This window comes from Ovis canadensis, chromosome 11 (assembly GCF_042477335.2).
Source record: "Ovis canadensis isolate MfBH-ARS-UI-01 breed Bighorn chromosome 11, ARS-UI_OviCan_v2, whole genome shotgun sequence".
NCBI lineage: Eukaryota > Metazoa > Chordata > Mammalia > Artiodactyla > Bovidae > Ovis > Ovis canadensis.
Window position 1 is genome coordinate 63,356,064 of NC_091255.1, and position 24,262 is coordinate 63,380,325.

General features: G+C 58.8%; 1 protein-coding gene across 2 annotated transcripts in view; it reads left to right on the forward strand.

The window, feature by feature from the left end:
- The window catches only part of UBE2O (ubiquitin conjugating enzyme E2 O), a 47,932-nt gene extending 23,991 nt beyond the window's left edge, over positions 1 to 23,941 (forward strand). The window contains exons 2-18 of one of the 2 annotated variants that reach the window (XM_069542082.1): positions 11,784 to 11,843; positions 11,950 to 12,060; positions 14,053 to 14,150; positions 14,655 to 14,718; positions 15,376 to 15,519; positions 15,802 to 15,911; positions 16,059 to 16,134; positions 16,412 to 16,884; positions 17,217 to 17,371; positions 17,601 to 17,713; positions 17,807 to 17,935; positions 18,450 to 18,539; positions 19,318 to 20,014; positions 20,211 to 20,347; positions 21,332 to 21,535; positions 21,635 to 21,692; positions 21,811 to 23,941. In XM_069542082.1, the coding sequence (XP_069398183.1) occupies positions 11,784 to 11,843; positions 11,950 to 12,060; positions 14,053 to 14,150; positions 14,655 to 14,718; positions 15,376 to 15,519; positions 15,802 to 15,911; positions 16,059 to 16,134; positions 16,412 to 16,884; positions 17,217 to 17,371; positions 17,601 to 17,713; positions 17,807 to 17,935; positions 18,450 to 18,539; positions 19,318 to 20,014; positions 20,211 to 20,347; positions 21,332 to 21,535; positions 21,635 to 21,692; positions 21,811 to 22,469 (3,378 nt within the window). In that variant the 3' untranslated portion in view covers positions 22,470 to 23,941. Of the gene's footprint in view, positions 1 to 11,783; positions 11,844 to 11,949; positions 12,061 to 14,052; positions 14,151 to 14,654; positions 14,719 to 15,375; positions 15,520 to 15,801; positions 15,912 to 16,058; positions 16,210 to 16,411; positions 16,885 to 17,216; positions 17,372 to 17,600; positions 17,714 to 17,806; positions 17,936 to 18,449; positions 18,540 to 19,317; positions 20,015 to 20,210; positions 20,348 to 21,331; positions 21,536 to 21,634; positions 21,693 to 21,810 lie in introns of both variants that reach the window. The other variant, XM_069542081.1, reaches the window with a different exon arrangement.
- Positions 23,942 to 24,262: the final 321 nt, after the last annotated feature.

Sequence of the window (24,262 nt, forward strand, 5' to 3'; positions counted from 1 at the left end):
GTGTCCTGGGGGCTTCCATCTCAGAACCATCACAGACCTGCCACCTGCCATCACCCTCACGTGACTCAGCTGGGCCTTGGAAGGATTGTGGCAGAGTGCTTGTTCCATCTTCCCCCACTTAGATTGATGGGGGTTCCTGGATGCAGCCTGCAGGAGGTGGGGAGGATTCTTCAGACGCCAGCCTGGGGTCGTCTTCTGGTTCTTCTTCACACTTCTGGTTCCGCGGCCTGTTTGCCAGTGATGAGGGCCCAGGGATTAAGAGAAATAAGGCCAGCCCTGGTCCGAGGGGTGGGCTTTCCTGGTGGCACAGTGGTGAAGAGTCCCCCTGCCAATGCAGGAGATGCGGGTTCAATCCTTGGATCAGCAAGATCCTCTGGAGATGGAAATGGCAACCTCCTCCGGTGTTCTTGCCTGGGAAATCCCATGGAACAGAGGAGCCTGGCAGGGTACAGTCCATGGGAGGGCAAAGAGTTGGACACACCTGAGCAACTTAGCATGCATGCAGGTTGGAGAGAGAGCAAGGCTGAGACGTTTCTTGTAAAAGGTATATACCGTGTACCCTGGCAGGTCTCCAGCCCTTCTCAGGCAGGGGTGCTAACGCTCCAGGGCGTCCACCGAAATGTGTTAATGCATTTTCATCGATGCTGATTGCTCCGGTCCCTCAGAGAACAGAAAATAGTCACCTTCTGTGCCCTGAGGGTTCAGGTGACATGACTCTGGCCTTTCTGTCTTTGGAGGAGTTGGGAGCTTGCAGGACCGAGCTGGGTCTCTGGCACCTGTAAGTGTTTCCTCCTCAGTGGGTGGTGGCGAGCCCTTTCCTTGTTCCCAGCCACGCCAGTTACCACACGCTCAGCCCAGAAGCCGGCTGCTCAGTAAGCATTTGTGCTTCGTTCTGTTAGAAATCTTTGCCCAGAGGGCAGGCTACCCGATCCTCCCCTGGTCTAATTCTGGTGACATGGGATGGCTGAGAAAGGAAGACGTGACTGTCGAGGTGGGCGCTGGTGAGCGGTGAGGCCAGTCAGCTGCTCCCCGGCGGGGGCAGCCTGTCTGTAGGGCTCCGGGTGGCTATGCCGTGGACTGAGGGCATCAGGCCAGTTCAGAAGGCCGTCAGCACTTTGGGAGCAGCTGGCTGTGGGACCGTTGTTCAGGGATGTGAGGCCCTGGCTTGCTTTCCATCCCAGGGCGGGGCGGTGCTCACCTTGCTTCCTCCTCGCCTGTCTGTGCCTTGGCCAAAGCTCTTGCTTCCTAGGCAGGGGGGGGGGGGGAGAGAACATGTTTGCAGCCCCCCACCCAGTTTGTGTTAGAAACATGGAGTTTGGGAGTTGAGGAAAGCAGAGGATCACAGTTATTCCGGGGCGAGTCCTGGAAGTCCCTGCCCCCTGGTGTGGATCTCCCTTACCTGCCCGCTGGGTGGCTCAGGGAGTGGGTGGGATGGGGGCACAGAGCCCTCACGGATGATGGAGACAGAACTGCCCAGGAGGCCAGCCCCCCGCCACCGCCCAGCCCACCTCAGTGAGAACCTGGCCCTGGAGGAAAGACAGCCTTGGACCAGGGCTCTGGTGTGTATTTTTACTGCCTTTTCCTCCTATATCTGCATTTTTTAAAATAGCAATGCTGAATGAATCCCTGTCAGTCTGAGTCTGCTGTGGAAGGTAGGATGCATTTCGCAGGGAGTGTGGCTGTTGATCAGCAGCAATTCTCAGCATTTGGGAGCATGGACCACAGGCGCTGTGGGCTCTCCTGTGGAGAAGCGTCCCCAGCCTACCACTGCGGGAACAGGCCCAGCTCTGCCGGCCAGCGATGACATCATCTTGAAGGTGATGTCACTTTTCTTCGGGTTTGAAAGGAGGGAGGTGAAGAGAAGGGGGCAAGAGCATCTGGGAGCTGAGGTCCCGGTGGTCATCCCTGAGGACTGGACCAGGCAGAGACTGGGCTTCCTGCCAGGATGGTTCTTTCTCAGACTCGGGGTTCTTACCTGCAAGGAGAGCCGCGTTCAGTGCACCAGCTCCTGCCCGTCCGGTCACCTAGCTCTAAAATCCTCGTGGTTTTTATGGCTGTAGTGTGGGGCCCGGAGCTGCCTTCCTGCCTGGAGGTCTCCACCGTGGGAAAACCAAGTCCCCTGGGTGTCCGGGGACACGTGCTGGCAAGTTCCGCTCTTTGCCCCCTAGGCAGCAGCCCGCCTGGGTCAGGTCCCAGGGCTCTTGGCCCCCAGGGTCTAGGGCTTTGTTCTTGGCATCTGTCTGGAAGCTGACAGAGGCCAAGGTCTGGACCACCTGAACAGAGGTCAGAGTTGGGGCCACATCATTTAGAGAACCTGGTCCCTGTGTGTGCTCAAGGGCTGACCCACTGGAGTGTGTCAGGGATACTGGGGGAGGTGTTGGGGGTGTGGGTGTAAGCCCAGCCTCACTTTGCTTTGCTAGTTATTGTAATCCACCTCACTTTTGCATCTTGATCCCCAGGTTTTTTATCTTTAAATTTAAAAAGTTAATAACAGGGACCTCCCTGATGGTCCAGGGGTTAACTACAGGGGACAAGGATTCGATCTCTGGTCAGGGAACTAAGATCCTGCTCAGGCCATGGTGTGCGGCCAAAAAAAAAAAAAATCTAAAAACAAATGTCCCTGAGTAGTCAGGGCCCTCTTTTGTTTTAGAAGAAAGCAGAGCTGTTTTAACCAGGCTGGTAATCGGACTCGCCCAGGGAACATTAAATAGATTGCTGGTTTCACCTAGAGGTCCATTCAGTAGGTTTGGGATATCAGGAATCTGTATTTTTGAAAGCACTCTGCAGATTCTGATGGTTGCTTTAAAACTTAGTCCTCCTCCCAAGGGACCTGCCAAGGTGGCGTCCGCTTTTCTTCATAATCTTTTGCTATTTCAGCACTGCTGGGTTAAATATATCTAGACTTCTCCATTGTGTTTTTATGGGGCCATTGGTTCGTTTCTACCAGTTGCCCTTCAGAGATCAAACACAGTGGTGGGTGTTCAGCCAAAACACTGCCTTGCTGTTGCTGATTTTAGGGCTTGGCGTCTGCAGGTGGGTGTCCAGTGGTTGAGACGCATTTTGAATCCCTCACTCTCAGAATCGTGTCCTCCTTCAGACCTGTGATACTGTGAATTCTAGCTGAGACGTCCTTCCTGTGTGAGACCTAGAGGAGCTCAGAGGAAAGAAGTTTCGTGCTTCGTCAGACAGAAAAGAAAATCAGGCCAGGGCCTCGTGTGTTGGCATCTGCTCACTGGTCACCCCTTCTCCTTCGACAGCGCAGGGGCTCCGTGAGGCTCCAAGGCTGGTCCTGGTGGGGGCCGGGGACGAGGCTCACTCCATGAGTGCCAGCTCTGGGACCACCCCCTGCACGCCATCTCCAGGCCCTTGGTGCTGAGCGGGCCCTGAAGACTCCTTCCCTCCCACCCCCAACCTCACTCCCCCGGGCCCGAGAACGCCCGTGCTGACCCCTGGCCCGGTGCCGTCTTCTCCTTACCGGGTCCCTGGATCACACCTCTCCCAGGGTAGGCATCTCAGTGCCGCCGTGCCACCAGCTGAGCTCTCTGTCTCCTGCGCGTTCTGATTCACCCTCGGCTGACTCTCCTTGATCCACCTCACTCTTGAGTCATGGAGATGGGTGTGTCTGCTCTTATTGAAAGGGGAGGAGAATTGTGACCATATAAACAAGAAGGTGGTGACTGGCAGACTCCGTGATTTCCTGAGATTTTCTTTGAAAGAGCTCCCTGATACTGAGATCCTTTCAGTTTATACAAGACTTTTTAGAAATGCCCTCTAAATCAAAATGCACCTGTATGTTAATTTTTCCCTCTGTTTCTGTCTTTGTAGATGTTAATTTCGTGTATATGTTTCCTCCAGCTGAGGTCTGAGTTCACGGGGAGAAACCTTCAGGGGTCTGCCTGTGGGGTTCCCAGCCTGGGTCATCGTTCTGGGAGCTAAGCTGACATCAGACACGTGGGGGTGGGGGAGGGGTCTGGAGAGCAGCGCTGAGCCCTCTCTGGGCCTGCTCTCTCTGCCCACTCAGGGATGCCCAGCAGCCTAGCCATGAGGACAGGCCTGAAACCATGCTGCTGACTTCTCCTTTATCTCGAGGAGGGAGTTCTTCTCACTCTGAAGCTTCCTGTCTCGTACCCTCCTCCTGAATCCAGGAATCCTGGGCTCTTTGGACCTTTTTGGAGCCAGGCTGATCAGGCTGGGGCCAAGACACTGAGGGCAGTGCTGAGTTCTTGAAGGTGGGCGCTGCCCTCCCCCTGATGCTGTAGCATGAGAGACCCAGCTCTGCTGCCTGGGCTTCCACTGGTCCACTGCCAGGCACAGCTCCCCAGTCCTTCCCTCCCACTTAGCAGGCGCTTGGACTCGGTCCCCTTTCTCTGTCCCCTTGGGCACGCTGCGCCTTGGGCCGTCTCCGCAAGCTGGCAGGCCACAGCTGCAGTTTCCAGGCAGTGATGCAGTCATGATGGATTGCCTGGCCCTAATTGCAGGCTTCTGGTCTGCGGCATGCCATCAGAGCAAGGGGGCCCTGGGGACAGGGCCACCACCCTGGGAGGTGAGAGTGTAGACGCCTGGCCAGCATAGCTTTCATCTGAAGGGGTGTGTGTGGGGGGGTGACCTTTGCCTACATCTTTGATGGACGTCTCCTCTGCAGCCTGGCCCTTCCCACCTGCCCTTTGGCTACAGGAGTTTTTGTGTTATTTACTCGTATAAGTGTTTTTCAGGTATTTTCATTTTGTTTCCCCCCAACTAAATGTAAGTTCTGTAAAGCTGGGACACATACCTTCGTATTTGTACTCTTATCTTGTTCTGAAATCTATAGGAAACACTAAAAAACTATTGAATTGATCGCCCTCAGTCTTCAAATTCAGCGGAGCTTCTGCTGAGTGGTTTCTGTAGCATGTGATTGACAGAATTTTCCAGCGAGGGGCACCAGTGTTGGTCTGTTCTCCCACTGCCCAGCCGTTTCCAGCTTTTCTCCTGCAGGCACGTGAGGCCCTCTGGCCATTTGTGTTTGCTAGGATCGAAACCTTCAATCCTCAGGTGGGCAGCTTGCTGATGGCTGGATTTTTAGGGACTTTCAGTCACATGATGGTCAACTGCTGTGAGAAAGTCATTACTCTGGCATTCGCTGGGCTCACTGGCCAGTCAGGTCCCCAGATCCATTCAGAACTGAACGCTGGCAGTGGAGCCCGGCTCCAGCCCATAGTTAGTACCATTCGCTGCCACGCCCAGTGGGACTGTTCTGAAAGCCAGCATACTGACATTTTAAGTAAGGTCAGAAAGAGTTAAGAGTTTCCCCAACCCCACAGTGTCTCCGTGTAAACGTTTGGATCCTAGGATTTTTTATCGTTTGCTTGGTTCTGGCTCTGGACGAGCTTCTGACTAGAAGAGATGTCTCCCTCCGCTTGATATAACTGGCTGAAACCCAAGCCAGAAAGGACCCAGCCAGAGAGGATCCTCAGGGCAGCTGGGTAGGGTGGGGGCTCTCAGACGCCTTGAAAGTGACCCACCATTGACTACACCTTTTACGTAGTGACCCAGGACTCATGTATGTTATTTATGCAACTGGAAAAGTTTTCTCAAGACAGTACTCACCCTTCCTGTATGTGATAAGCCCAGTGTTGGCCATGACCCACTAAATTGATTTCATAACCCACTAACAGGTCCGAACCCTCGGTTGGAAACAGTGTTACTCAGGAATTCCTGGCGGCCCAGTGGTTAGGGCTTCCCACTTTCACTGCCGACGGCCGGGGTCAGGGATGGGGATCGCACAGGCGTAACTGCATGGCAAAAGAGAAGAGAAATCTCTGCTCTAGGGAGCATCCATTCTAGGGTTCCCAGGGCTCTTTCAGGGTTCTGCCCCGAGGGGCAAACTTCCAGTCTGCCAGCACAGCTTCTCTGGCCTCCAGATTGCATTTGTGTTGGAAGGAAGGAGTCAGTATCCCTGGGCCTGCCCTTGTTCTTTCCCCACCCATCTCTGCACCAGATCCTTCTACGTCCTTAAAAGACTGTGTACATCCCTCGTTTCACATTTTGTAATCTTATCAAGCCTTGAATCCGTAGGAACATTAAAAAGAGTTTCATTAACCTCAGTCCTAGGTTTTAGCAAAGTTCCTATTGAATAGTTTTCCTCTAGTCTCACCCCCCAAACTGAGCTGGGCTTCTCAGCCAGTGGCCAGTGTGCCCCGCCCCTGTCTCTGCAGTGAGCCCGGGCTCTCACAGCCAGGTGGACCCAAGGGCAGCCGGACTGGGACCTACTGCAGCCTCTGTGACCTTGGATGAGGGAGCGAGGGGAGCTGGTTAGGGGACCCGAAGTCCCTCACCCCGCAGTGATCACTGTGCTGGCTCAAGGGGCAGGAGGGATCATGTGTCTCGGATTGTTTTTACCCCTTGGGAATAGCAGGCCTTTAGAAATTTCCAGCACTGGTCTGACCTCATCATATTTCTTTGAGGAATCGTTCTTTGAGTCCTGGCCTAGGTAAACAGCCTCATCGCCCAAGTGTGTCTGCTGGACCTGCCACTTCCCCGCACCACCCTACCCCACCCCAGGAAGGGCCTGACTCAGTCCATTGACTACAGCCCAAACCGGGGTCACAGCGGGCGCATCCCCGCCCCCCAACACACACGCCATCTTCCACGTCTTCCACTCACTCGCCAGGGGCGCCGTGTGGGGCTGGCAAGGGGCTGGCCGACAGCTGGTCCTTGAGCTCCAGGTTCAAAGCTACCCGCATTATCAGTTGAGGATCTGGTGCGGCCTACATCACTAACCCCTGGAGAAGCCCCCATGGTTCTCTTGCTGTGGGTCTGAAGGACACGTCTCTCCTCCCCCATGTTTTGGCCTCCAGAGTTTGACAGGACAGTGGTGGGTGGGTGGCTTCCAGCCTCAACACAGACGTTCACGCTCCTTTCAGGGCCCTCCTTTGCCTGTTGTCCAACTTCCTACTGCTTCTCCTCTCACGCTAGGGGCCCCGTTAGTGGGTGCTGATCTTAGGGACCAGGCACAAAGGCCCCTTTTATCCCTCGAGCATGTGCTTGGCCCCCACTGAGCATGCCAGCCCGTAGGACCACCCAGTCCTACAGGATGTGATGTTCAGATCCACTGGAAAGGAGCATCTTGTTTCAGCTTCCTTGTGTATTCAACCAGTTGATCAGCCTTAGTTTGTCTTTTTCTCTCCTTAGAACATTTTTATTCAGTGATTTAGGTTCTTCCAGGTCAGCTGGGAGCAGTGTTGTGATTGAGGGTCTAGACCCTGAGCTGCGGCACCATCAGTGCCCAGCATCAGAGCTGTAGCGCAGGGGAGCTGTGTGCGCCTTGAGCGGCCCAGGGGGAAGGGCCAGAGCCCCTGGGAGCCCAGAAAGGGGTGGGGTGGGCGTGTGAAGCCTCCCTGCAGGCGGCGGTCCCCCGTGGGGCCCCCTCCTGTGCCACCACACTGCTTTCCAACTTGAAGCTCCCCGTTAGTTCTGACCTCAGGAAGCAGCCGGAGAGCGATCCCTTAACCCACCCCCGGTGTCCGCACCACCGCACTCCCCTGGGGGCAGCCTCCGGGCTCCTCAGCCTCCGCACCGATGATGCTTTGGGCTGATCATTCTCCGCCGTGGGCTGTCCTGTGGTTTGTTGGATGTTTAACAGCATCCCTGGCCTCCACCCACCAGGAGCCCCTTCCCCCAGCCTCAACAGCCAGGTATCCCCAGACATTACACGTGTCCTCTAGGGGTGCAGTTGCGCAGTTGAGAACTCTGGGCTGCCTGGTCCCATTGCCTGCTCTGCAGCTTCTTCTCTGCCCAATTGCCTGGTGATTCTCCCAGCATGCCCCGCTGCAGAGACCTGCAGGGGCTTCCGCCTCGCTCAGGGTGGACTCCCCCCTGTGCTTTCTCTGAGGCCCGAGACACCCGGCCTCGCCTCCTGTTCACTGTTGCTGTCACAGCCTCTGCTGGCCATTGAACACTCTAGGCACACGCCGCCGGGTCTTTGGGGCAGTTCTCTTGTCTGCTTGGCAAGCTCCCTCCCTTAATACACTCAGACCTCTGGTCACACGTCACCTTGGAATGGCCTTTCCTGATCACCCACTTAAATAGCTTACTCGTGCTCACCTCGTTCCTGTGCTTCACTGAACGGAAGCTGAGTCAGAGCAGGACCTGTCTCAGCAGTGCCTGTTCTCCTGAAGCCTGGCTCCCCCACCCCCAAAGGTGCAGGAATCCCGCCCCCCCCCCCAAGGGTGGCAGGCATGTCGTTTGCTACTCGTTTCCAGAGGAGGCAGTGGAGGCAAAGGACGTATGTTCTTGGATTCCACCAGGCACATCCCTCAGACATGTCCCAGAAGTGTCTAAGCACAGGGAATTAATTATTATACCCAGGATCTTATAATAAAATAAATGTACCAAGGAAAAAATCTCACAAAAACAAATCTCCATGCTATACACTTGAAACTAACCCAGGATTGTAAACCAGCTGCTGTTGCCGTTGTTCAGTCGCCAAGTTGTGGCCGACCCTTTGCAGCCCCATGGACTGCAGCGTGCCAGGCCTCCCTGTCCCCCACCATCTCCCGGAGTTTGCCCAAGTTCATGTCCATTGAATCGGTGGTGCGGTCCAGCCGTCTCATCCTCTGTCGCCATCTTCTCCTTCTGCCCTTCAGTCTTTCCAAAGTAATGCGTGTTCGTTTTAGAAACCACCTGTAGCCCCTCTTCACTCAGACACTGTGTCATTTTGGTGTGGTGTCTTTTTTTTTTTCTGTTCAGAAGCTTCTGACAGCTACAACTCTCCTCCAGAAATGTTAAACCATAGTTGACCACCTCAGAGCTCGTTCAGAATTCTAGAGCTGATCGTGATAAAAACTACATCAGAGTGCACCCAACAAAGAATGAGACTGTCTGGCTTAGTCTTCCTGTGATCCTGGCCGTTTCCTGGAGCAGGCACAACGCCCCCTGGTGTCAGCACTGTGTCCGGCACCTGTGGTCTGGGTACTGGATCTCTGGAGGGCGGGAGGAGCAGAGGGCACTCTGCTGAGAGAGACCAGGAGGCTTCCCCCACCTGTGGCCTTGGCCTTGGTGGGTGTTCAGGGGCCCTCATGACGTCCACCAGCTGAGGCCACGACAGCTGCCTGCCATGTGTTCCAGAGATGAGCAGAGCAGTTACTGCTTTTACAACCAGGACAAGGATTGCTGTCTTGCAGAGTGCATGGAGCTGCCAGAAGGGTGGTCTGCTCCGTTCTTGTCTCTACAGCTCTGGGAAGGGAGGAGCTTTTTCTGTGGTTAAGAGAATGGACTCTAGCTGGACTGCCGGAGTTCAAGTCCAGGCCGCACCACTGTGGAGCCGTGTGCCTCTGCATGCGTGACTTCTCTGCTCTTTGTCCCGGTCTCCTCTGTAAGGCCAGGATGGTGTACTGATTCTGCGGGGTTGTGGAGGATCTCTCAGGTTAAAACGTGAACTGCTTGAAGACCGCGTGGAACGTGACACACACGAGGTGTGCTGTCGCTGTGGAGAGGCCTCCAGAGCAGGGGTTCCTTCTAGAGCCTGTGAGATGCCGGGAGCACATGCCCGGAGCAGGGAGAAGCGAGGAGGACGAGGGGAAGGCCCGGTCCGTGGGTGGCACCCGGCAGACGTGCAGAGAGCGGTGCCTGGTGTGGGGGCATGCGGGCGCCCAGGAGGCAACACTGTGGAGCAGAGAGGAGAGCCTGGCAAGTCATCCTGCCCTCCCGGGCGTCTTGTGCTCTTCCGGGATTCCCAGGGGAGGGCACATGGACAGAATCGTGGCTCCGGCGCCCTGCTCTCCTCCCTGCCGTCCCTGCCATTCCCACTCGGCACGCACTGTGTCATTGTCATTGTCCTGCAGGATTAGAAGAGTCTGGAGACCCAGCTTCATGGTGGGAGGGAATCCGGCTCTGGCAGGAGGCCGAGTGCAGGTCGGGAGAGCCCCACCCGGGGACACGTTGGCTCCCCAGCCCTGCCTCTCACCCCCCGGGAACTGTGTGACCTGCCTGCCCCGCGTCCTGGCAGCACTTCTGCAGAGGGAGGAAGGAGAAAGCCCGCCCCTGGCCTGGCCGTGATGCCAGCTTTCATGAGCTGTGGCATTCTTGCTTGGGCCTCCGAGCAGCAGCCTCAGCGACCCCTCCGCCCACAGGGGCAGCAGGGCTGGGCCACGTCCCTGCCAGGACTGCAGTGACTCAGGGTTCGCCCCGGGCCGCTGCCATCCTTTCCTCAGGATGCTCTCAGGGACCGACCCCGACGTGAGGTGGGGCTGCTGTGCTTCACGGCCAGACGCAGGGTCACCTCCCACCCCTCGCAGCACAGCCCCTCTCCAAGAGGGCTTCCCCTCGCTGCAACTCCTGGTTTCCATGGCAACTTGGAAAGACCTGTAGTTGTGGTTTTTTGAAGTCTGAAATGAGAGCCGAGGTTTGAGATAGAGCAGGACGGCACGCTGAAAATACCGTGTCCTCCCCGGGCGTCTGGACCCAGAGGGTTAGAGGACGGGAGGTTGGCTGAGTTAGCAGAACGGCACCATCGTTCCAGTACCTTCTTGGCAGAGTTCCACATGGCCCCTTGAAGCCTCCTGGTATCTCCCAGGAGACCCCTCCTGGGGTCTCGGAGCCTGAACTTGGGGTCATCAGCCTGCACCTGGGGGCAGCGGAGGCGGGTGGAGGCATCATAGTGGGCGTTGGCTGAGCGCTTACTGTGAGCCAGGCCCCCGGTGGCTCTCTGTGCTTTCACCACCTTGTGAATCTTCTGAGCCCCCGGGGGCTGCAGTGCCGTCTCTCAGATGAAGGTCCGCTGTGCCTAACCCGGGGCTCCCTCCCTGTGGGAGCATCTCCGTCACCTGTTGGTGGCAGGCCCGTTGCTTCCGCTTTCCTTGTTTCATAAGTTACATTGCACGGATGCCAGGGTTTTGGTGACCTTGAGTGTGTCTCCCTTCTCAGTACCTCAGGCCACCTCATGGAGGTCACCTTTCCAGGCCCCAGGTTCTGCGGTGGCGAGAGTAACCCTGAGGGTCTTCAGCTGGGTGTCTGTGGGAACAGCTCTTCCCCCTCCTCATTTGGGGTCTTGGAGGTTCTGAGCTAGGAAGGTGGGCAGTCCCAGAGCCCCTTCATTCCCAGGATGCAGTGAAGAACCCCAGAGGAGCTGCCCCAGGCTTGGGGGCCCAGTGCAGAAGGTGGGCTGGCTCAGTGGAGAAGCTTTGGGCTGTTGTGGGGATCCTGTGCCCAGGGGCGGGTGGGGGGACAGTCGTGGAGGGAAGGGGTCAGCGCTTGCTGTGCAGCCGGCCAGGCTCCAGAAGCTGGCGTCCTGAGTTACTCAGCAGCCTGCAGTGCTCCGCCAGGCTGTCGATAAGGAGCAGGCTCCGGCTAGCTGTGCAGGATAGCCCAGATTAGAAGGTGGTGCAGCTGATAGCCGCCTTGGGGTGTCCTCTGGCCCTAAGTCATGCTCCTCCTCCAGCCCACCCTCCCCAGCACTCAGCGGCAGGGGCGCGGGGCAGGCAGAGGTGGAGGTAGGACTCCGCTCGTAGCAGAATGTTTTGCTCTCATTTAAGTGAGGCTGTCTGTGGTCTGTCGCTTAGCCACCCTTTCCAGTGTGATCAGTTCCCTCCGATGAGCCCGACTTTCGCCTTGGACCGGGGAGGCTGCCCCTGGTCTGTCCCTGATCAGAGTGCGGTCCTGTCCCCTGATCCGGGTGCCGGGGAGGGGCACGTGGGATTTGGGAAAGCCTGGGGGAACTTGGGGTTTTTGTGCTTGACTGCAGCTGGGAGGAGACCATGCCCCATGTGACTGGAGGCCGAGCTCTCACTCTCTGCCCTCTGTTCCAGCTGAAGCTCGAGGACCGCTCCGTGGTGCCCCGCGATGTGGTCCGGCACATGCGCTCCACTGTGAGTCCCCATCCCACCTGGTGGGCGTGGCCTGGGGCAGGTCGGGGCGGGTCTGGGTGGGCCCCCAGGGTGCCTTCCCTGGGCCTGGATGCCTTCCCGCCTGCAGGACAGCCAGTGCGGCACCGTGATCGACGTGAACATTGACTGCGCTGTCAAGCTTATCGGCACCAACTGCATCGTCTACCCCGTCAACAGCAAGGACCTGCAGCACATCTGGGTGAGCCCCCCGCCGGCCTCCCCCCATGGGGCTCTAGCGGCCAAGCCCAGCACTCAGCCTCTCCTTGCAGCCTGGTGGCGCTTCTTGCGAGTCAGCCATCCGGACTTGAGGTCAGGTGGCGCTTTATGTCTCTAGCAGACAAGGCTGGTTTCCTTTCTCTTCTAAGACTTTTTGTCATCATTTTTGAAACAAATTTTTTTCCAGTAGTTTATTTATTTATGCGTTTACGATTCCAAACTTGCTGAAGGTCGTAGGTGCCGTGTCTCCCGCAGCGGCACATCTGGTGCGTGTCAGCACCTGCTCCTGCCTGTTCTCCCTCTTGCCCACCCCTCTCTCCCCCACTCTCTCTTTTCTCCTCTTTTCTGAAACTTTGTTTTTAACCTTTTTTTTTTTTCTTTTGCACCACCATGCAGCATGTGGGATCTTAGTTCCCTGACCAGGGATCGATCCCGTGCCCCCTTGCATTGGCCATGTGTTAACAACTACACGGCCAGGGAAGTCCCTGCTTTTCTGAAACATCTGAAAGCAAGCTACAGTTATGATGCCGTCTGCCCCCTGAGTGTGTATTTTCCCAAAACAGAAAAACTCTCCTATTTAACAACCATTCAGACCCCCACATTAGGACCTTGACCTGTTACTGTCCATCCGCAGACCCCACTCAGTTGTCCCAACAATCTCCGTTTTCCCCTTCTGACCCGGACTCCATCAGGAGCACACACTCAGTCGTCAGCTCTTTGATCTCCCCCAGGCTGGAGTGGTTCCCGGTCCTGCTTTGTCTCCCTGTCCCTGGTGACCCTGAGCATGGGGCCATCCGGCAGTGCCCATGACAGCCTCGGGCCCCACGCTTTTGGCAGAACTGCCCCAGAAGTACTACTCAGCTCTTCCCTGGCCCTGGAACGTGCCTGGGCCGCAGTGTGGGGATGTTCTCTTTGCTCCCCAGTCGTGTTGAGCTCTGCTGAGCTGCCTCCCAACAAAGTCAAAATTCATCCCTTTGCCAGTGATCATATTGGTTTTGTGGGGAGATATTCCAGGATTGTGTCAATAAACTGGTGCTTCTCAACCCCCATCCACCAGCCTTAGCCTCCATTAACAACTCCCACCTGACCCAGCCGGCAGTCTGATGGCTGCCAAACGGTGATTTCATGACACCATCACTGCCTGCTTTGTTATGAGTTTGGCATTCTACCACATGGAAGAGGTGTACTTTCTGTCCCATTTATTTCTTCATTTTTTACATCAGATGCAGAGACTCCTGTTTTAGTCATTGGTTGTAATCCATTACTTGTTTTGTTGCTTCAGTGATCCCACCCAGATTTGGCCGGTAGGAACCCCTTCAAGCTGGCATCTGTGCTCTTTTGACATGTCTCCACCATTTTTTAAAATAACACTTTCTTACTTTCCCTATCGTATTATTTCTGATCCAGCCTAGAATCAGCTGTTTCTTCAGCAAGCCCTAGTTTCTTTCAAAAGCCATGGTCTGGGTGCAAGCTGGGTGTGCTAATTGCTCCTGGGCCCCATTCAGGGCAGCACTAGGGAATCCACGTATGTGTACGTAGGTGGATACGCACACACGTCTAAATATGCCTGTGCCCATCCTGTGTACGTATTGAGATGTGTGAGTTCATCTTGATGCCTCTGACCCCAGTCAGCTCCTCTGTCTTCCCTTGCCTGTGTTAGTGACTGCTGTCCCCAGCAGGGAGAGACTTGGCTCTTGATATCCTCCGTATAGTTATCTGTTTATTTAAATCATTTTACTGTGTAACCACCCACCCCAGCCCACTCCCACTCACGTGTCCTGTGTCCTCGGAAGGCTGTCCAGCCTCTGCCTCTGTGGGGGCGAGCAGCTGGGGACTCTTGGGGCAAGCTTGCTGCACAGTTACTGGGTCCGACCCACATGGAGCCTTCCTGCCCTGTCTGTGGGGCCAAGAGGAACGGGGGTTCCGGACACCAGAGTCCTCCGTCGTCTCTCACCGCCTGTCTCCCTGTCTGCAGCCCTTCATGTACGGAGACTACATCGCCTACGACTGCTGGCTGGGCAAGGTCTACGACCTGAAGAACCAGATCATCCTGAAACTGTCCAACGGCGCCAGGTGCGGTCTCCCCACCACGCAGGAGCCCTCGCAGGGCGGGGCCTCTGGGGAAGGGGCCGGGGTGTGTCCTAGGTCCCCCGAGGGCCGTTCCAGGGGCTGCGGGCCTCGCGTCTTAGGGCCCGACCGCGGGCTGGTCTCCTTGTTAGCCTGGCTGGATTCTCTGGCTCAGTTCCTGGTCTTCGCTCTACCCTGGCTTGGGGAGACCCTCATCGTCACATAGGACCCCCAAGAGGGGCTGATGCTCTCCTTTAGGCACTTTAAGGGAATGAGCGCTGAGATCTGCTGGCTGAGTCCTGTTTGTTTTAGAGAGTTCCTTGTTCCAGTGCAGGGACTGAGGTGTGGGCGGAGGGTGAATTACCCATTTTAAGGCCCGTGGAGGCACTGACGCCTCTGGACAAGTCCTGTAGACACTGACCAACCCCTTCTGGGGTCCTGGCTGCCTCACCTCCCCTGAGACTCAGGCACTGGGTCGGGCGCCCACCAAGCCCCCGCCCCCTATTGCAGGTGCTCCATGAACACGGAGGACGGCGCCAAGCTCTACGATGTCTGCCCGCACGTCAGCGACTCTGTACGTTGGCTCCACCCCAGGAGCCTGGGAGGCGGGGTGGGGGTCACGTCTCCTGTTCCTCAGCCCTGGGCTCCACAGGAGGGAGCTTGGGCTTCTCGGCAGAGTGTGGGGGGCTGGCCCGGGGCGACCAGCGGTCTCGGCCAGTGCTTTCCTGGAAGGAGGGGCTGTGTGGCAGAAGGTGAAAGCTTTGGTGTTTGCAGGAAGCAGTAGAACTTTCTTTGCATTTTGTAAACTTTTTATCTCATCCTTTCAAAATCTTCCTTTTTCTTGGAGTGTATGCAGTATTTTACTGTGATACGACATTTTAGAGCAGTGGTAAATGACAGTTTGTAAATAACACTAGGAGTGTGTGTGTGATCAAGCAGGTTTGGGGACCCCCGGCCTTAGAGCTTTGTCCCCCCAGACCAGCAGCATTGTTGTGGCCCGAGAGCTTGTTATAAGCAGAATGGGTCAGCCATGCCTTTTAGTGAGTAAAACCCCTGGTGGTTTGTGTGCATCTGAGGTCTGAGAAGTGCTACTCTGCAGTCTTGGGGGTGTGGAGCATGGAGGCCTGGGGTGGACGGCAGGTGCCCAGTAGGGGATGCAGGTGTGAACACTGCTCCCCTGCTCCCGAAGAGGCAGCGCTCACGGGCCCCCCTCTGGCCCCCAATCCTGCAGGGTCTCTTCTTCGACGATTCCTACGGCTTCTACCCGGGCCAGGTGCTCATTGGGCCTGCCAAGATCTTCTCCAGCGTCCAGTGGCTGTCAGGCGTCAAGCCGGTGCTCAGCACCAAGAGCAAGTTCCGCGTGGTGGTCGAAGAGGTAAGGAGAAGGCGTGGTGGGGAGTGAGGCCCTGGCACTCCCGCCCAGCCTCCCTCGCCTGGAAGGGGGCTACTCTGAGGACGGGGGGAGCCCGGGCTGAGCGAAGGAGGGAGGTGGCCAGTGGCAGGTACGCTGGGCCCATCTGGAGGGGAGGAGGCCTCCGTGACCTCTGGGAGTGTCTGAACTACGATGAGGACCTGCTTCTCGCTCTGGAGGACAGCTGCGGAAAGCGAGAGGCAGTAGGGTCTGCTGACTGGGGCCCTGTCCCACCCCCCTTCCCAGGTGCAGGTTGTAGAGCTGAAGGTCACCTGGATTACCAAGAGCTTCTGTCCAGGGGGCACGGACAGCGTCAGCCCCCCACCCTCTGTCATCACCCAGGAAAACCTAGGCAGGTAAGCGGCCCCAGCACGCCCCCTGCTCCAGCACCCCCAGAGGTGGTCCCCAAGCAAGTCTCTGGGCCACAGGCACAGATGCCGGGGGGGCTGCCAAGGACCCCCTTGCCCAGCGCCCGCCTCTCCCCTCTCCTGCTCGCCTCCCAGGGTGAAGCGTCTCGGATGCTTTGACCATGCTCAGCGGCAGCTTGGGGAGCGCTGTCTGTATGTCTTCCCAGCCAAGGTAGAGCCGGCCAAGATTGCCTGTGAATGTCCAGAAAAACACTGCGCCCAGGGGGAGGGCTCTATGGCCAAGAAGGTATGTCCTCGGGGTTGGGGCTTGGCGGGCGTTTGAGGAACTGGCCTTGAGCCATTTCCACAGCAGGAAGGTCTGTGCTTTAGGCCTTGGGGGGCAGCCCTGATGACCCTTGCAGGCCAGTTAGAGGTATACAGCCGTCACCCCTCGAGCGAGCTGCCTGGAGTCAGCTCTCCATGGCGCCCACCCTCCCCTCTGCCGGCAGGTGAAGCGCCTCCTGAAGAAACAGCTTGTGAGGATCACATCTTGCTCCCCGGACGTCCAGTGCTCCAGGGACCATTCCATGGAAGACGCAGGCAAGAAGGGGGTGGCCAAAGCCAAGAGCGAAACGGGCTCCGCCAGCCCCGAGGAGACGCCCGATGGGTCCTCCAGCCCAGTGGAGATGCAGGACGAGGGCCCAGAGGAGGCCCACGAGGCGGGCGAGCAGCTGCCCCCCTTCCTGCTGAAGGAGGGTGGGGACGACAGGCTGCACTCGGCTGAGCAGGACGCTGATGACGAGGCCGCCGACGACACGGACGACACCAGCTCGGTGACCTCCTCAGCCAGCTCCACCACCTCCTCCCAGAGCGGCAGCGGCGCAAGTCGCAAGAAGAGCATCCCCTTGTCAATCAAGAATTTGAAGAGGAAACACAAGAGGAAGAAGAATAAAATCACGCGCGACTTCAAGCCGGGGGACAGGTAGACTTGGGGGCACCCTCTTTCCCGGCTGGGTGTCCAGCCTGAGACCGTTCCCTGGCACCCGCACGCAGGCGGGCTTACGGGTGCACACGTGGTCTGAAGCCCCATGCGGGCTCAGGGGTGCCTGGGGTCGGCCAGGTGGGATGGAAGGATCTGAGGACAGGAGAGGGAGAGACCAGGGTTGAGGGATTCTCCGGAAGGAGATGCTGGGCATGGAGACTGCAGGGGAGCAGCGCTGTTTCCTTCCTCCTGCCTGAAGCTGAGTTCCAAGTTGCCAAGCCCACAGAGGGGGAGGGAGAGTCCCTGGCCTTTGCTCACGGGCCCGCCTGCAGGGTGGCTGTGGAGGTGGTGACCACGATGACCTCGGCGGACGTGATGTGGCAGGACGGCTCCGTGGAGTGCAACATCCGCTCCAACGACCTCTTCCCTGTGCATCACCTGGACAACAACGAGTTCTGCCCGGGAGACTTCGTGGTGGACAAGCGAGGTACTGCCAGGCGGGGCTCAGGAGGCAGGGTCATGAGGTCTGGCAGCAGGCCTCCCCTGGGAGGTGGCTCCAGCTTTTGAGGACAGCGCAGCCTTTCTGGGTTTCTCTGACCAAGCCAGGGAAGCAGTGGGTCCTGGGCCCCTGTGCTTGACGTGCAGCCGGTTGGGGTGGCGGCCGGTGCCCCCACCGGGGTGCCTTAGCTCACCCGTCGCCTGCACTGGGTCCGCAGTCCAGAGTTGTCCGGACCCCGCTGTCTACGGCGTGGTGCAGTCCGGGGATCACGTGGGCCGCACGTGCATGGTGAAGTGGTTCAAGCTGCGGCCAAGCGGGGATGACGTGGAGGTGAGCAGGGGCCGCCCCCGTGTCTCCTTCAGGGTGGGCTCTGTTGAGCTGGGCGTAGAGCCCCCGGGCTCACGACCACCCATCCCACCCTAGCTGATCGGAGAGGAGGAAGACGTGAGCGTCTACGACATCGCCGATCACCCTGACTTCCGGTTCCGCACGACCGACATCGTCATCCGAATCGGGAACACTGAGGACGGAGCCCCGCACAAGGAGGACGAGGTAGGGCGTCCTGCGCAGCCGCTGCAGTACCTGTCGTTGCCGCCAGGGGGCCTGCGCGTCCACCCCGCGTAGGAGGCGCCCTGCCCCGCCCTGCCCCCTGTAGGGCCCGCCTGCCGGTCTGCACAGCTGCTCCCCGAGCTCCACGGGTGGTTTCTTGGGGGCGCCCAGCCCTGTCCTTAGTGCTGTGAGCGTGGTGGCAGGTGCCGTAGGAGCACAGGAGAGGCCTGGGGAGGTGACCCTGAGCTCGGCCCCAGGGAACAAGTGGGGACATGCAGTGAGTGCAGTGAGGTCAGGCAGATTCTGGGCAGGGGAAAAAGGGTTCCAGAGTCCCAAGGCTGGAGCCTCATCCGGGGAGCATCCAGAGAGACCAGGCTCAGTGGACAGCTTGCATTGGCGGTGTTTCAGCCGGAGGGCCGTGCTCTCAGTACTCACGGTGGCCTCTCGGCGGCGCCCACATCTCTCCCGTTCTCACCCTTGGAGAGCTTCCCCTGACCCTGTCCTGTTTGCCCTGCAGCCATCGGTGGGCCAGGTAGCCCGCGTGGATGTCAGCAGCAAAGTGGAGGTGGTGTGGGCTGACAACTCAAAGACCATCATCCTGCCCCAGGTGAGGCCCCCGCGAGCCCATGGCTCAGCTCCAGACTGTGACAGACAGGCTGAGAGCTCAAGGCCTTCCTGGCAAAGGAATCTTCTTTGGGGGAGCAGGGTCTTGGGGAAAGGAAGGGCAGTGTTACACCCAGAGCCCTGGATGAGAGTCAGGAGAGCGGAGAGGCTGCCCGCAGCGGGCCCGACCGTCCCGCCCCACCTGGCAGGCTCCTGGTTTCCAGGCATGTCTACGTTCTCACAGATCTACCTGGATCCCTATCTCACTGCGCTCGGAATGCGCAGGTTGTGCCCTGTATCTTACAGGGCCTTCCCCCAACACTTCTAGGAAACTATCACAGATCGGGGGGGAGGGAATGGACGGGGCTTTTGCAGCTCCATTTCTGTGCCCCCTTGTTTGATCTGATGCTCACACCCCAGCTTCCCTCTCCAAGCGCCAGTACAGGATGGACGAGGGGTGGCTCCCCCTTTGTCCAGGAGGCCATTCCAAGAATAGGAACAAGAGTCACAGAGTCTGCCACGGTCCAGCGGACCAAGTGCACTCAGTGACGAGGTGGCTAGAACTGGCATTTGCTGGGCCCTGGACCCATGGGCTGGGCTGGGGTGCCTCCCAGAGGCCTAGGGACCACCTAGCGCAGAGGCCCAACTGCGAGGCCAGAGCAGGAAAGGGAGGAAGGGTAGCAGGGCCGCTGAGGCCTCAGGGCCCCCAGTCGGTGTCAGCTCTGAGGCTCGGGGTCCCTGGCAAAGGGCCTCTGCCCAGCCCACGTCCCATCTCCCCTCAGCACCTGTACAACATCGAGTCTGAGATTGAGGAGTCGGACTACGACTCGGTGGAAGGCAGCACCAGTGGCGCGTCCTCGGACGAGTGGGAAGACGACAGTGACAGCTGGGAGACAGACAACGGGCTGGTAGAGGATGAGCACCCCAAGATAGAGGAGCCCCCCATGCCCACCGCCGAGCAGCCGGCAGCCCCCGAGGAGGACAAGGGCGTGGTGATCAGTGAGGAGGCTGCCACGGCCGCCATCCAGGGGGCTGTGGCCATGGCCGCCCCCGTGGCCGGGCTGATGGAGAAGGCGGGCAAGGATGGGCCCCCGAAGAGCTTCCGGGAGCTGAAGGAAGCCATCAAGATCCTGGAGAGCCTCAAGAACATGACGGTGGAGCAGCTGCTGACAGGCTCGCCCACCTCCCCCACGGCGGAGCCTGAGAAGCCCACGCGGGAGAAGAAGTTCTTGGATGACATCAAGAAGCTGCAGGAGAACCTCAAGAAGACCCTGGACAACGTGGCCATCGCCGAGGAGGAGAAGATGGAGGCGGCGCCGGAGACGGAGCGCAAGGAGGAGAAGCCCGAGGGGCAGTCGCCGGTGAAGGCTGAGTGGCCCAGTGAGACGCCGGTGCTCTGCCAGCAGTGCGGCGGCAAGCCTGGAGTCACCTTCACCAGCGCCAAGGGCGAGGTCTTCTCGGTGCTGGAGTTCGCACCCTGTGAGTTCGCCTGGCCTCATTCCAGGGCCAGGGCACCGTGTCCCTGGAGGGGCCCCCAGTCCCCATGCCAGGAGAGGGCGGCGGGGCAGGGGGGCTCTGTCCACCCGTCTGGGGAGCACGTTCAGCTGCTGCTGCCCCTCCAGCTGGCGTTCCCAGGCCTCACCTGAGGGACTGACTACCCTCTTTCCCCCTCTAGCGAATCACTCTTTTAAGAAAATTGAGTTCCAGCCTCCAGAAGCCAAGAAGTTCTTCAGCACAGTGCGGAAGGAGATGGCGCTGCTGGCCACCTCGCTGCCTGATGGCATCATGGTCAAGACGTTCGAGGACAGAATGGCAAGTAGGCGGGCGTGGGCGGGCACAGGCATCCAGGTGGGCGCTCAGGAGGCTGCAGCCTTGGGCCCTGGGCCTGCAGGCCTGGGGGCCACCCGTGGGGCTGCCTGCCTGCAGCCCTTCCTCACAGGGCGGGAGAAGCTCTGACAAGACTCCCACAGCTGTCTCTAGACCAGGCGGCCGTCCTTTTAAAGCTTAGTTTAAAATTATGTAATACATTACTTGACTTTTTTCTTTTTTTGAAAAATTAGAATGTTACAGGAAAAGCTGTATTATCCTTTGACCAGTCCTTGCCCCGCCCCCAGGGGCAGTGATTTTAGGAGGCTCACCTCTGGCCCAGCCCTGGAGAAAGGGGCCATGGGAAAGGGACCACAAAGAGGGATGCTGTGGGAAGGGGCCTGCCGGCATGCCCGCTGGTCCACTCAGCCCCGGCAGTCACTCAGCTGGTGGCTCACCCAACACGTTGCCCTGGCGACGGTGCCCCTGCCCCAGCCCTCAGCCTGGGTCTCTGATGTTTGTGCGGAGTCTCCTTAATGACTGACAGAGCATTTTCCTCGAGTCCAGATCCTCTTACCCCTCCAGTTCCCTTGAAGCCAGTGCAGTCTTGCCATCCTGGAATGATGTTTTCTCTTATTGGCCGTCACTGTTGCTGCCTTCATGGGGTGGGGGTGGAGCAGGGGGGAGGTCACAGTGGTGTTTTGAGGAATGCAACTTACAAGTAGTAGTTTATTAAAAAAAACCTGGTAAGATAAAAACCAATTTGGAAAATTCCTTTCATGCCAGGAGTTAAAGAGGTGCCAAGTGGGTCTGTACAGAGGTGTCTGCATTCAGCTTCTCTGTTGCTGTCTGCGGGTGTCTGGATCCCAAGGCCGCTTCCGCTCCCACCACAGCCACACGGCGCCCTGGAAGAGACTGGAAGCGGGCTCCACGTGCGGGTGCCCACTGCCTGCGTCAGCCTCCCTGCTCTCTCCCTGTACCCCCCTCTAGGACCTCTTCTCGGCCTTGATCAAGGGCCCCACTCGCACCCCCTACGAGGACGGCCTGTACCTGTTCGACATCCAGCTCCCCAACATCTACCCGGCCGTGCCCCCCCACTTCTGCTACCTCTCCCAGTGCAGTGGCCGCCTGAACCCCAACCTGTACGACAACGGGAAGGTGTGCGTCAGCCTCCTGGGCACCTGGATTGGAAAGGTGGGTCGGCGCTGGTTGGCGGTGAGGGTGGGGGCGGGCCGGTCCCGGCAGGTGTCTGGGACACAGCTGATCAGTTTGCACCGTGTGTGTGTGCTGCAGGGGACAGAGAGGTGGACGAGCAAATCCAGCCTTCTCCAGGTGCTCATCTCCATCCAAGGTACGGTGGGCGGGGCGTGGCTAGAGGGCACCGTCACTCTGGCCGTGGCTCCCCTTGACCTCCCATCTGGGGGTGGAGGTCGGGCCGGCCCTGAGGGACTTCCCCTTCTCTCCCGCAGGTCTAATCCTGGTGAACGAACCATACTACAACGAGGCGGGCTTCGACAGCGACCGAGGCCTACAAGAGGGCTACGAAAACAGCCGCTGCTACAACGAGATGGCCCTCATACGCGTGGTGCAGTCCATGACCCAGCTGGTCCGGCGGCCGCCCGAGGTCTTCGAGCAGGAGATCCGGCAGCACTTCAGCACCGGCGGCTGGCGGCTGGTAAACCGCATCGAGTCCTGGCTGGAAACCCACGCCCTGTTGGAGAGGGCCCAGGCGCTGCCCAATGGGCTCCCCAAGGACAGCAGCTCGCCGGAGCCACCGGCCATGGCCGAGCTCTCAGACTTCGGCCGAGAGGAACCTGAGGACGGGGGACTGGCCCCTGGGGAGGCCTCCCAGGGCTCAGACTCGGAGGGCCCGGCCTCAGCCCCCAGAGACCACACGGAGCAGGCCTCAGAGGCCCCACCCGATGCCTCGGTGCCGCCCAGCGTCAAGCCAAAGAAGAGGAGAAAGAGCTACCGGAGCTTCCTGCCCGAGAAGAGCGGCTACCCTGACCTCGGCTTCCCCCTCTTCCCGCTCTCCAAGGGCTTCGTCAAGAGCATCCGGGGAGTCCTGATGCAGTTCCGGGCCGCCCTGACGGAGGCGGGCATGCCCGAGAGCGCGGGGGACAAGTAGCCAGCAGCCCCGGAGAAAGGCACGTGGCCGCAGGGAGAGGCCGCCCCCCTTCCCTCTCCTCTCCTGTCCCCAGTGCAGGCCCCCCGCCCCCCGCCCTTCGCCCCCTCCTTCCCAAGGTGAGTTTGCTGCTGACGTGCAGGAAGTTTCTTGAGATGCTGCCATTTGTATTCCGAAGCAATCTTCCAACAGGCGGGTGCCCTGTGGCAAAGGAAATCGGAACCGCGCGGCTGATTTTCCCCTGTAGTCCCAGGCAGGGTGCCCCTGCACTTCCTCCCGCGCCTTCTCACCCTCAGGACAGGGGTGGGCTCTCCCTGGGGTCTGACACAGGAGAACACGGGCCGCGTGGACGTGCCTTGCATGAAGTGTGGGTTGCCACGGCGGTCGCCCCGGTCGACTCTCGAGTCCCAATGACGCTTCCTGGTGTCCCGGGCCCACCTGTCGCCACCGCCTGCCAGGTCTTCCCTTGCCCCCCAGCTCCACCACCCTCCCCCAGAGCGATGCCGATGCCGCTGACCCCCGGCTGGGCCCTGGCCTGTTGAACTTGCTCTGTGCGAGACGTGGGCACCAGGCCAGGTGCAGTGAGACGCCCGGGAGGTGATGGCCCTCGCGTGCTGCCACGGGGTGAGGACAGGGAGCTGCTGCTGGGAAGACACGGCTCTAGGTGCCTTGCCCTTCCTGCCCCTCAGGGCGAGGGGGACCACAGCTCTGGCTTTGAGGTCCCCGGAGGCGGGGGCAGCAGCACAGATGAGGGCCTCTCCCGTGGAATCGGGCCCTCTCCCCTCCTGTGTCCAGTGCTCACGCTGGCAGGGGTGGCACGCAGCTCACGGAGCTCAGAGCGGGCCAGCCCTCTCCCCGCCCCGGACAAGAACACAGCCTGTCAGCGCTGCGCTTACAAACCGCAGGCTCGACGTGGCAGAGTGGCGGCCAGCAGGGTTCTCCCTCGCAGAGCTGGGCCCAGAGGTTTACAAGTTTTCTAAGCGTTTGATAATGTGAAGCTCCAGGTGAAGGGGATGCCGTTGAGCACATTGCAGCTATGTAATTTTTGGTGTATGTAATGTAATATTTAAGGTTGAAAGAATAAAAAAATATTAACTCTTACTAGGAAAAAAAAAGAGACAAAATAAGAAGCCAAAGCATGACGTGTCTTGTCCGCCTTACGCTGGCTCCACACCTGGGCCGCCGCGAGCACGCAGCCGGCGGCAGCGCGGGGAAGGCCAGGGGCCAGGCTGGGGCTGCGGTGATCGGAGCCCAGAGTCGGGGTCTTATTTGAGGATCACCCAGAGTGACTGGCGGGGCTGTGCTTCCCGGTGCGTTGTTCACGTGGAGATGTGAATGCCTATTGCTTAAGATATCTGTATAAAGTGCTGTGTGATTAAACTTTTTTTTTTTTTTACTTGCATTTTTTTCGGTTTGGCTCATTACAATGTACAAAACAGACAAGGTGGCACCATTAAACCTGCCTCTGCCATTCATCTGGGCTCTGTTGCCTTTCTTTCCCTCGGGGGCACCTCACACACCCTCCCCAGGGGAAGGAAAGGTCCCTGTGGCTGGGGGGCAGGGGGTGGGGGGCATCTCAAGGCAGCAGCCCCTTCCCCACCTAGCCCACTCCCAAGCCTCTTCATCTCCCATCAAGGACTCACAGGGGCCGGGAGATGAGGGTCTAGAAGTTCAGTGGGTGGGTGCTCTTGCCTCTGAGCAGGGCCTGGGTCCTGGAGCCACCTTTCAGCAGGGCAGCAGCAGCATCTCTGGTCCCCGGGGGCCTCTGACCAGGTCCACCAGTTCAGCTCCTTCCA